General features: G+C 41.1%; 1 protein-coding gene across 1 annotated transcript; it reads right to left on the reverse strand.

Moving 5' to 3' along the window:
* Positions 1 to 1263: 1263 nt before the first annotated feature.
* EEF2 (eukaryotic translation elongation factor 2) lies at positions 1264 to 12062 on the reverse strand. Its single transcript, XM_069962605.1, has 15 exons — positions 11960 to 12062; positions 9969 to 10183; positions 9710 to 9891; positions 9412 to 9623; positions 8404 to 8582; positions 6862 to 6967; positions 6179 to 6292; positions 5956 to 6094; positions 4654 to 4849; positions 4320 to 4578; positions 3360 to 3467; positions 2918 to 3271; positions 2502 to 2684; positions 2290 to 2422; positions 1264 to 1715 (listed from the first exon to the last, which is right to left on the reverse strand). Exons 1-15 carry the CDS (start codon positions 11960 to 11962, stop codon positions 1522 to 1524), a joined length of 2577 nt encoding a protein of 858 aa, XP_069818706.1. The 5' UTR covers positions 11963 to 12062; the 3' UTR covers positions 1264 to 1521.
* Positions 12063 to 13056: the final 994 nt, after the last annotated feature.

Here is a 13056-nt window from a genome sequence, read left to right on the forward strand (position 1 = left end):
TTCCTCCTCTTTGCAAATCCATTCATGGCTTTGGCTTATCTGGCAATTTTTTTTTTTTTTTAAATCTGTGTAAATGCACCATTAGACAGCATGGGCCTTGGCTGTTAGGACAACAACTCCCAAGATCCCTACACTACAGGCCTTTTAAACAAAAAAAAAAAGTAAGTAGCAGCCTAGGACAAGTACCCTTAAGGTACATTTGTGGTAAGATTAGGAATCAGGTGCTCAGGCAGATCTTTGGCCACCAGTGTAAAGGACAAAAAAAAAAATAAAAGGTTTGGCGTGAAACTTAAGGGGGTTTAGTTACACATTTAACTGGTGATAGGAAGTTCAATTTCTAATTTACTTCTATTCATAAATATCAATTCTTCCAGTACCAAGTACTGGAAGACTTAAAACTTTATAAATAGATGCAAATTAAAATTCTACACCCTACAAAAAGTGTTGTTCTTTCTAGTCTCAGGCTGCATTCATGTCCTGTAAATTACAGGCCCTACAGATGGGGAAGCCCTGTCATGGAATGTTTCCCTGCCCGGCATGACATATCAATATCATGCTGGCACCTTTAAATTGCCACAGCACTTCACTATAGTGCTGCGGCAATTTAAACAGCTTCCCTGTCTGTAATTTATATGACATTTGAATGCAGCCTAACAATGCTCTCCACTGCCACCTCTTGACAGGAACTGTACAAAGAAAGGTTTTCTACAGAAGACTTAAGTAGTTTACTTCCATTTAAGATCTGACAAATTTTCAAACTGGTTTTAGTTATGGTGTGTTTACACAGACAGATTTATCTGACAGATCTTTGAAGCCAAAACAAGGAACAGACTATAAACAGGGATCAGGTCATAAAGGAAAGATCTATTCTTTTAAATCCATTCCTGGCTTTGGCGTTCAAAATCTGTCAGATAAATCTCTGTATAAACGCACCCTTAAAGTACAACTAGAGAAATTGGTGATTGATAGTATCAAGGATGAAATTTAGTTTAAAAAAAGAACTGACATCACAATATACAAGTGTACCTGGAAGGGGTTAGTTGTACTAGTATGGGACAACTGGCATTTGACTAAAGTGTTTTTATTTTAGATCACAGCAGGTCATGTATCAACTCAATGAGAGTCATCCTATGTAAAGAGGAGTCTTCAGTAAAACCCTTACATCTTTGAGGTAGTCAGAAAGCATATGTACCCTGGAACAAAAATGATTTCACAAATAGCACCCGGCTTGTCAATGTTCAACACAATAAACACAAGACTGGCTCAAATACAAGTTTTATTAATGGCACCAATACAATGCTGATATTCATGCTGTGAAGGAACAGGATTCTCAATGCTCAAGCTGTCCCTATACTCGATAGTTAGACTAAACGTTTAAGTGTTACCCTTTTATAGGTGCTTAAGCACCAAGGTGGGTCATAGATCATCCAAACATTGAAGTGGAGCAAATTTGTTGCAAAAAAATTTGAGTCATGAGAAATTTTCAAGTCCATCAGATGATTCAAGACACATGTACAGAGCTCACAGCTTGTCAAGGAAGTTATCCAAGGCTTGAACACCCTCTTTCAGCCCCTTTCTTTTACGGGTCTCTGCTACAACCTGGCTTGGCCTTGTTGTGTTGTCAAAAGGATCACCAGGAAGAATCTGCCAGTGGTCAAACACACACTGAGGGAAGGCTTGGCCACCAGTGTTGGATCGCAGATCAGCAGTGAAGCCTACAAAGGAAGCAAAAGAATTTAACAGCTTCTCCAAACATATGTTACAGCTAAGCAGCTAGAGTAATGGTGCATTTACATAGAATTTTTGTGATAACGATCGCTTTTGAGCAATAATCGGCTCATGTAAACAATCAAGCGTCAAGTGAAAAGTGGTTCATTTTGATCTTTTAACATGTCCTCAAATAGTTGTTGGCTAAAAATTTGCAGATTGCCCAGTGTAAACAGTCTTTCACAGATTCACTGTATGTGAGATAGCCTTAGGCAATCTTAAAACAAATCGCAACAATTTTTCCAGGTCTAAATGCTGTGGTATAAAAATTTGTTGAAGTAGTTGTTCAATTGGGCAAATAATTGCTCCATGTAAATAAAGCATTAAATGCATTTTAGAAGTGGCACTTAATTTTCACCAGTCAAGTTATATTACAGCAGTCTAAAAACTTGTGAACCACAAGTGAAAGTTGGAGACTTGCTAGTAAAGAAGCCAGCTGAGCAGTATGGTAGCTTTATGGGCCCTATGCACTGAACTGCAGCGAGAAAAATATCCAAAGAGTTCAGGAGGGTAAACACTCACCAAATGATTCGTTGACAGGCAAATAAGCTTTCACAATAAACATTGGTGTGCCAGCAACCTGGGATTCTTCAAAGACATGTCCACGCTTCCTGTTCAAGACACCATAGATTCCTCCAACCACTTGTTCAGGGCACTGTTAAATTGGCAATAGTTAATACAGTAATTCAAGCAGTTAAGACAAGTCTACAATTAAATGGAAGGTCACTACAAACCTGGATTTCTACAAGATAAATTGGTTCCATCAAACGGGGCTGTGCTGTAAGCACACAAGCATAGAGACAACGACGGGCAGTTGGTATTATCTGTCCTCCTCCTCTGTGAATGGCATCAGCATGAAGAGTCACATCATGCACATCAAAACGAACAGCCCTCATATTCTCTTCACAGAGAACACCCTATCAATATAAAAAAAAAAAAAGTGTACTGTACTTAGTTGATTAAAGCTTGACACTGGAGAAAGCTATTCAGGATGCATATTTTAAAGCTATTCAGGATGCATATTTTAATAAGTGTGCTAGACAATAGCACTTAGAAAACTGGCTTTGGCTCTGCCTTAAAACTAATCATGTGGAAATTAAATGTTAAACAGGTAGCATATTGCCAAATTATGTCTTTACATTAAACATACCTCCTTTGTAGCCCACTGAAAGCCTGCCACTACGCTATCCTTAATTTCATTCAAGTACTGGACTCCTTTTGTGACGTCAGTGAGGATGTTTGGCCCAGTACCATCAGGCCCAAAGCACCAGATTTTTCTTGCTTCGGTGATATCCCATTCATATTTTTCAGCCAAATAACGTGCCCTAGTCTTCAGCTCTTGACGAGCAGCCACATCTCCCTTGTCAATATCCTCAGCAAGGCCATCAGGGAAAGGACGTGCCTTCATGTACAAACGGTTGTGCTTGTTGGGAGACTTTGACAAGCAGAGTTGGTTGGATTCCTCACTTACTGTCTCACGGTAAGACACAACTGGATCAGATTTCTAGAAGAAATTAAACAGACTTTATGAATATGGCACTTGCCCAGGGAATTTGTACCTGCTGAAAACCAAGCAACAGCTAGCTAATAACCTTAATTGGAATGCAAGCATGATCTTCTTCCAGATCTTTAAGACAGATTTCCAAATGCAGCTCACCAGCACCAGCAATGATGTGTTCTCCAGACTCTTCAATGATGCACTGAAACAACAAAGGTTTAGACAGCAAGTTCACTGTAAGGAGTAACCCTATAGTACAAAAAAAATTGTACCCTCAAGCTTTGTTTTAACAAAAAAAAAAAGTGTATGTTGCAAACATGGTTTATTTCACATTCTCTTGATTTAGAAAGTTTCGACAATGACACTAAGATTTCCTTAAAACTGCACTGGTCATCAAGGTTAACAATCACATTCATCTTCTGCACCATGCACTAAAGACTAACAGGTTGTCCTTCACTTTAACAGTATAAGGGAATCTGATACATTTTAAAATTGGACACTGTTGACAACTTTAAATACACGGGGATGTTAAAATAAAACCTAATGTAATTTAAAAAAAACAAGCCTTATGTAAATTGCAACACCTTACATACTTAAAATCCAGTCTCCTGAAGGCAGCTGTTAAGTCTTGTGCTGGTTGGGGAGAAAAACTAGATTCAGGAAGTCTCATTTGCGAGCTCACAGAAAAGGCGGTCATTTGACACTGAGCCATGACACTATTAGCTGGGACTTCCGGTCTTCGGTTCTTCAACCAGCACATGACCAAAAGGCTGCTTTAAGGAGACTACCTGGATTTCAAGTATAGCTTTGTTTTAAACCACAAGCTGCAAAAACTCTTTATTGAACATCCAGTGCTTTAGATTTTAAAAGTCATTACAGGCACCCCCTTTAACAGTTAGAAAATGCTTAGAGTACCTAGTGTTCCATTGGTTTTTAATGCCCTGTGCAGGACCATGCACATTAGTCACTTCTTAACACAGTGGAGACACACTTTAAAGTTACTTGTCACTTCTATAATAGATCTATGGTAAGGTCACCTTAAACAAATCTTTACCTGCACCATAGGGTCAGATTTTGCCAGACGCTTCAAGCCTTCTACAAGTTTTGGGAGGTCAGCAGGGTTCTTTGCTTCCACAGCAACACGGACAACTGGGCTTACACTGAACTTCATAACACGCATGTTGTGTGAGTGTTCAAAGGTGGTGATTGTTCCAGTTTTTACCAAATACTGGTCCACTCCAACTAGACCAACAATGTTGCCACAGGGCACATCCTCAATGGGCTCTACATAACGTCCCATCATCAGAATAGTTCTAGTATTAAGAGGAAATAGTTAGTTACACTCTCCAAGTCTCCACATGTTTTGAGTTGTTCAGTTTCTTACTTACCTCTGAATAGGCTTAAGATAAAGATCCTCTTTCTTTCCAGGGGTAAAGTTTGGTCCCATAATTCTAACTTTGAGGCCAGTAGATACAACACCAGAGAACACACGTCCAAAAGCATAGAATCTACCCTTATCGGTTGTGGGCACCATCTTAGATATGTACATCATCAATGGTCCTTTAGGATCACAACTCTTAATGGCTGTTAAAGAGAAATTGCATGTTAGCTCTAATTCAAATTTACTAGTTGACAGTATTATATCTTTCTGCCATGACTGCCATAAGAGTTCTTAACAGTTGGGGTCTGAGTGTTCAGACCCCCCGATCAGTTGACAAGCCAGGGGGGGGTTGCACCTAGTAAATTCACTCCTGGTTGTGTCACATAACCAACACTGTCTCATAATAAATGTCTGTGGCCATCTTGCTTGTTCATCAGTCAGGGTCTGAAATATCCGACTCATCTGAATGTTCAGAGTGTACCTTGTTTTCAATTAACTTTTCCTAGATAGCCTTTGATAATGACTGAAGAGATCTGTTACATTTACATGTCCCCAAACATAACTATCGAATGTGTAACTGAATTGTTTATCTAACCCCACTGCAGTTATTTCTTATGAACGAGCCAACATTTGAATGCCTACGCTTTAGGGAATTGACAGATTCTTGGAAGAGAATTTTTAGCACATAAAACCATAGTTTTAAAGTGGATGACTATATTCCCACACCATCAATGGGAATGATTGAGTTAACCAGCTAAGAGTGGTCTACCAAAACAGGGTGTGTACAGAAAAAAAAAAATTCTAAGACTTAGGACATTTGGCATGCCCATTCACTATTTTAACCACCTGGTAGTTTCATTAAAAAACCCCTCAAAAAATGTCTGACAGATTTTTGAAGCCAAAGCCAGGAATGGATTAGACGAGAAATCCGTCTCCTTTGTGACCTGTTCTGTTTATAGTCTGTTCCTGGCTTTGGCTTCAAAAATCCGTAAGCTAGATCCGTCTGTAAACGCACCCCGAAAGGCAAACTCACCAGGTTAGACAAATCTAACCTGTTGATACCTATTGCTCACAGTGCACTGAGGATGAAGGAAAGTATTACCCTCCATCCTCTGTACAGTTTCGTTGCAGTTTGTTCAATCATTTAGTATGGCTATTTGGAGCCCTGAGGGAAGGGCTTCCAACTTAGAAAGCCCACCTCCTAATTCCAAACTAGCTACAAACAGCACGGAAACAATGCAGAGGATGAAGCTAACACTTTTCTTCAACTAATGTTCTGGGCGATCCCAAGTTAAGTAGTGTAACATACCCATGGCAGCATCGTCATCAGGGGGTCCCTCGTACAATAGCTCACAACGGTATTTCTGAGCAGTTACGGGTGAAGGCAGGTGGATGGTAATCATTTGAAGAAGAGCATCACCAGCTGGAAGCCAGCGTCTCATAACAGCCTGTTTGCAAGGTAAGTGTATAATTTAATATTGTTGTAATACATTGTGTACAGTAGTATGCTTTAAGCATGTAAAGTCTATTACCTTAAGCAATTGCTTGCCTTCCTTATCCTTGTCTTCACTGTCCAGCTTAATGTCCAATTTCTCAATCAACTTTGCAGTTTCTTCTTTCTTGAAGTTCATGATGGCATCAAAAACCTAAACATAGTAACCAAATTAGTACTATATTTTAACACCTTTACTTAATTTTAAATCAGACTTTGAACTGAGATCAGCTGAAGAAATCCAAAGTGAAGAATATTTAGTCATCATCTATAGTGGTTTGAAGTACCTGAGCATCATTTTAAGCAGGGGGGGGGGGGGGGGGGGGGGGGAGAAATTCTCGTACATACACAGACAATGTGAATAAGGCTATGTACATTATAAGTAATGAGTGCAATGTACAAAAGGCCAGAGCAAGTTTAGTGGTTTAATATAAGCCAGGTTCAGCATATAGGAATCTGCTGGATTTAAAAAAAAAGTTATTCCATATTGCCATTTCAGACTCCAACTTTTGATCTACACTTTAATATGAACTATAATATATAGACTATGCATCAATTCCCCCAGTAAGCCAGTGCTGTGAGGTCCACACATCTGACATGGGACCTTAAAAGCAGTATATAAACTATCCTAAAAAAAAAAAAAAAAAAAAAATTACCATGCAAATAGGTTTGTGACTAACCCAAGCTTTCTCAGACATGTTCACACAACACAAGCTTCCTCACCTTGAAAATTGGATCCAGGATCAGCTGGCTGAATGTTCTTGGCAGCTTTTTGCCATCAGCATTGTTGGCTGTTTTGCTGAATTTGCCATTAGATGGGTCAAAATACCTAACGGAAGATGGAAACAGGTTTAACTTGACACATAAAATATAAAACATTAAGGTGGGTATGTATGTGGGCACCATTGTTCAGTATAATTTCTTTAGCCAATTTGCACAGTCTTCCTGTTTACAGAATGTTCATGTTTTCTAGTTTTTGCACGAGGAGGGAGTTTTTCATGTAAACCATGTGATATCTGAATTTTTGCATTGCTACCCTAGCATGCTTTAGACAACGAGTTTATGTAGAACTCAAGGCATGTGCACCTAGTTGGGCACAACTGTAAAAACTACAACCTGCTATATTCCCTGGGTGTCTTGTTTTAACAGGATGCCTTTTGTCAGTTTAGTGGAAAACTGGAATTAAACCTATGGATAGTGAGACTTTACTGAGACAAAATATACCAGATTTGTACTGGTATACCATGTTTAAACAAAACATACATGCTATGTGACTTAAAAGTACAGTGGTACCTTGGTTTAAGAGTAACTTGGTTTAAGAGTGTTTTGGTTTAAGAGCTCAGTTTTTCAAAATTGTGACTTTGTTTAGAATTGCTTTGGTGCAAGAGCTCCCTGTACTGGAGTGGAGGAGGGGCATGGTCTGCACAGTGGCATCTACAGCACTGTACTCTGACCCAGAAAGTTTCCCCTCACCTTCCAAATCATAGCAGATCCACTTCAGGCTGGGGCTCAAATCAGGGGACAGGACTGGAGGTAATCTCTTCATAGCTATAACCCCCCTCTCCCCAGACAGTGCACTGCATGTATGTGCCCACATCTGCCCTGCTCATTCCTTCATACTCCCTGCAGTCTGTCAGCCCTTGTGTTTCCCATCCTCTCCATTACTGTATAGTAACTAATATCACATTCTGCTGTTTCTGAATGTTTATTTCATCTGTTTTACATGTTATTCAGAATAAATTTTTGCAGTGTGGAACCAATTGTCTGCCTATCAGTGATTTCTTCAGAAAATTTGCTTTGAGTGGATTTGGATTACAAGCACGATCCCGGAACGAATTATGCTCGTAATTCAAGGCACCACTGTATATAAAAATGATAGTAACACTGACATGTCAAGTGCTGATTGGCAAGGTTCTCAGCAGCCGGACCCCGACCAATCGCTAGAACAAAGGGACTGCCACGCGCAGGAGCACATGCTTTGCCCCTTCATCTGCTAGGGGAGGTGAATTACTTAGACTGCTCGTTTTAGCAGTCTATAGAACTCCCTTTCTGCAGTAGGGATGGAGGGGCAGAGCATGCAGCATCGTTATAGCGATTGGCAGAGGTTCTCAGCAGCCGGACCCCGAGTGATCAGCAATGACGTCAGAATTTTATAAAAATTACAATTACACTTTAAAGACTATTGTAGTGTCTTTGTATGGTTTGTGCACAGGTTAAACAAAAACTGATTTAAAAAAGGGAAAACAAAAAATGTGTGAACCTTACCTGTCACCCCATAGCTTTTTCATCATGTCTTCAACTTTCTTAGCACGATCTGCTGGAGACAACTGACCTTCTCCCTTTGCAGCAAACTTTGTTACATACATCTCTGCAAACTGTTTCAGGGTGAAAGCCCAGCCATGCAAACCAGAGCCAAAGCCAACAGTACCAAGAACTGGGTCAATCTATAAAAGATAAGAGTTCATGTAGCGCATATATGAAGAATGAAGAGTGTTTCCAGATAAATCTGATGCAGCTCTGAAAGCTGGTTCAAGACTATTCAGCATCTGTGCCCAGACATGCAACGTAACAAAGTGTAAATTTTTATCATTTTAATTTAGGTACCAAAGTTATTTAAGACTGATGTCAAGTGCTCTCTGAAGTAACAGTATCAGTATATGAATTTTTAACACAAGTCAGCCAGCTCCATTAGTATAAGCTTTATTGTGCATCACAGGATAACACTTTAAGGCCTTAGAGCAGCCTTAATCATGCATGCCGCAATGTACTTTGATATCTGGGACACCATGCACCAAGGTATGTGCAGTACTGGTACAGGTTCTATGGGCAAAGATTGTGCTGTTTTTGGCACAAAGGATAACTTCTAAAAAAAAAAACATGACTAAAACATGACTAAAAGAGGTTAAGGGTTCCTATGTGTTTTAGACTATTACACAAAAAAAGTTGATAGATGTGTGTTATACACCTGAAGAGTCCTTATATGCTCTAACCCATGGGTCTCCAAACTGCGGCCCTCCAGCTGTTGCAAAACCACAATTTCCATCATGCCCAGGCAGCTAAAGCATTGGATTTGGCTGTCCAGGCATGATGGGAAATGTAGCTTTGCAACAGCTGGAGAGCCGCGGTTTGGAGACCCGGCCTAACCTATACCTAGTAGGAAACTCAAGATTCCAAGAGTGTCAATATTCTTGACATTTCTATTTAGTTTTAGAACTTATATAAACTGAATGTTAAATTTTACAGTTATTGAAGTGCATTTATATTTGTTCTTACCATTATGTTGCCCATTGGACCAGTCTCTCCCTCACCATAAGTGGATATGATCACATTTACATTTTCTACAATGCGCTGGAAAGTCTGGTACAGCTCCTCTGGTTCTAGCTGCAGTTCAAGAAGAGCACGGTCCATTTTATTCATCATCAACACAGGGCGGATACGCTCAGCAATAGCCTGACGGAGCACAGTCTCAGTTTGTACACACACTCCTATGAATGGGAGGGGGGGGAAATAAAATAAAAATAAAGCCCCTGCTTTGAAGTCTCAGAAAGAAATCAGTGAAGTGAAGACTCACCGGAGACACAGTCTACAACAACCAAAGCTCCATCAGTGACACGTAGAGCAGCAGTGACCTCTGATGAGAAGTCAACATGACCAGGTGAGTCAATCAGGTTAATGAGAAAGCCGGAACCATCTTTGCTTTGCTTGATAAAGGCCAAATCGTTGTCAGAAAGCTCGTAGAACAGGGATATGGCACTAGAAAACAAATACATGTTGCTGTCAGATTTCTATTACTTTAACATGTCATTAGGAGAGTTTTAAAGTTCACTTACGTAGATTTGATTGTGATGCATCGCTCCTGCTCATCCTTTCGTGTGTCTGTAAAACGTGTCTCACCAGCACGAGCTGAAGCAATAATACCAGCCTTACACACTAGCGAGTCTGTCAAAGTGGACTTTCCATGATCCACATGGGCTATGACAGACATGTTGCGGATATTTGCCTTTTTGTCCATGATGGCACGTATCTGGTCAACCGTGAAGTTCACCTTAATAAAACAAATTGTTGAAAGGTTTTTGTTTGGTAATTTTAGATTACCTTATGACCACATCAGCATAGTATTCTGTAAACGTTAAAGGGGTAATCTGGAATGAATCTACAATGAAACTGGTAGAAAGGCACTTACAAAAACACATTGTAGTTTATAGGACCCTTACCAGCTTTAGTTTATAGGACCCTTACCAGTTTAAAAGCACTATTCTCATCTTAACTAAAGGGGTTGTCCAGCCCGAGATAAGTGTTGCTATATAGCTGCAGTTATATTACAAATAAAGAGCATACTTCTGGCGTGCTGCAGCATCCCCGGGCCCCCTGCTGACAGCAGCTCTGCCAATTCCACCATAGACTTTGTCTCAGCAGTGACAGCCCTGCTGTCACTGCTGGAGGTGCAGTCAGAAAACCAGGAAGTGCAAAGAGGTAAGTATACACTATTTACAAAGTGTCTACAGCTTCAGGCCAAACATCCCCTTTAAACTTGTAGGGCTTGTCAAGTTAAATATAAAGCAATAGACATTTGACTAAACTCCTGCAGCATAGCCCATGGTAGAGAAAGTAGATTTATTTGGAAGGCTTGCCATACTTAAAGAGTCACTGTCGTATTTTTTTTTTTTTTTGCAGAAATCAATAGTCCAGGCGATTTTAAGAAACTTTGTAATTGGGTTTATTAGCCAAATCTGCATGTAAAAAGCCTTTTCCCAGGTCCCCCCCTCCTTCCTCTTTTTCATCCACTCTGAAAAATCAGAAAATTGTGACTTGTTGCAGGAGACGTACCCTGTCTGCGCTAGTGAGAGGGGAGGGGGGAGGAGGAAGGAGGGAGTTAGCCGGCAGCAGAAAGCAGATAACAGAGGATTACAGGCACGGAGCTGGGTGACAGCTGTAATCCAAACTCAGACAGGTCACTGGTGACTGTCACAGGAGATATCCCGTGAGGGATTTGTAGATTAACTCTTTGTTGTCCTGTTTTGGTCTTTTCTTTAGCTCTCTCCATAGGAGAACAATGAAGACAGGGGGGGGGGGGGGGGGGGAGAGCTTCAAACTGCTTTTTCATGATAAAAATGCATTTTTCGGATAATAAACCCAATTACAAAGTTTCTTAAAATCGCCTGGACTATTGATTTCTGCAAAAAAAAAAAAATTCATGACAGTGACACTTTAAAGTTACTAGGGGTAGTCTATAAGCAAGAGACCAAGAGGTGGACTAACACTACAATACATGCAGTTTAGGGGGGGGGGGGGGACACTCAGATTGAAGAGCCCTTGTATCCATCTCCCTACCTATAAAGGGTGGCAGACTACTATGGCCACTAGAAAGGTATAAAACGCCATCACTCTTACAGCAGCTCGCCCGGCCGCACGCAAACAGCTGTCACGTCACGAGAACCCGAACTAGCGAAAATTGCAGCGTCATGGCGGCTTTAGGCCAGCGTACACAAGCAGGCAGACGAGCTTCCGCGGTCACTGGGCCCGTACAAAAGCACAACCAAGCGTCACTGATAAGCCTCTAGCAAGCCGGCTACTGGTTAAAGCGCTCTGCCGACAAGCCAGCGGCCCGAACCCATAAAGCGGGCTCATACATAGCTGGGGGATTCACTACAAGGCAGCGCCTGGAAACCTCATCCCCAGCTGCACAAGAGGAGGCCCGGGATAGCTCCGTAGGCCGCGTTATTGTCCGGTTCTCCCGCCCTAACATGACAAATAATCATCAGACACGGTGAAGGAGATCCCGTATAACGCCAGGATGCCTGGGCTGGGGCTGACAACTTACCATTTTGGCGGATGGCGGGGGATTCTCCTCACGGGGGAAAAAAGCCGGAGCGGACTGTCTGCCTCAAAGCAGACAAACAGGCGGAAGAGAAAGCTGACGTCAACAGCACGCTTTTTATAGGCCGAGCGCCGGTTCGCCCATGTGACTCCGCTTGCGTCTGTGGGTAGAGGCGGTCTCTGATAGGCGGCTTTCTTCCTGACAGGAAGCTGGTGACGTAGTTTTCATGCCGCCATGTTTTTGCTATATTAACACGTGTCATTTTGGTAGAGTTCCGATTAAAGATTTCTTCTGTTGTTTTAGATTTTTAGACTCCGAAAGAAAAGAAATGTAATCACTCAACAAGATCACGTGTCCCTATAGGTTGAGTCCCCACTGTATGTGTCTTATGTACAACTTTAACGAATGCAATACATTTATTAAAAAAAAAAAATAATGTTAGACAGTGTAAAATTTTTTATTTCTTCTGTGAGAAGAGAAAGGGAGATGAAATGGAGGGCAGTATGTGCTATATAAACAGTGTGCCCTTTTGCATGCCTGTATTTACTGTAAAGCATTCATGGTACTGTTTAGAGATGAGTGAATCTACAGTCATCTCTGCATTCTGTCCATTCTGCTGCAGGCTATGAAGTCTGCTCCGCTCCCGCCAGCTCTTCCCAAGTGCTGGGTAAAGATGGATCTAGTACTGGGAGAAGTTTCCCTGGACTGGATCCATCTTTTCTGGAGAAGCTGGAGGAAAGCAGTGCTGCAGCTATGCAGCAGGTGAGTAAGGCCTTTTATTATTATTTTTTTTATTATCCGTATAATTGTATAAGGGTAAAACCACCGCGCTCCTGATGGAAGCATACACTAGTATACACTAGTATCCGTGAAGTTTGTGCTACAACTAGTGGTTACTGCTACCACTCAAGAAAAGTCAATAATAAATATAATAAAAATGCTGTGCCACGCTGATAAAATACACAATTGTGTGTGTTTGCTGACAGGTAGCAGGGCGTGATCTCACAGGAGGCTTGGCTGGATTCCAATTTCCACCATCTCTGAATGGCCAGAAGCATGTGCAGCACTAATTTTACTGATTGTGATGGATGGGGGACTGT

This window comes from Dendropsophus ebraccatus, chromosome 3, assembly GCF_027789765.1.
Source record: "Dendropsophus ebraccatus isolate aDenEbr1 chromosome 3, aDenEbr1.pat, whole genome shotgun sequence".
Classification (NCBI taxonomy): Eukaryota; Metazoa; Chordata; class Amphibia; order Anura; family Hylidae; genus Dendropsophus; species Dendropsophus ebraccatus.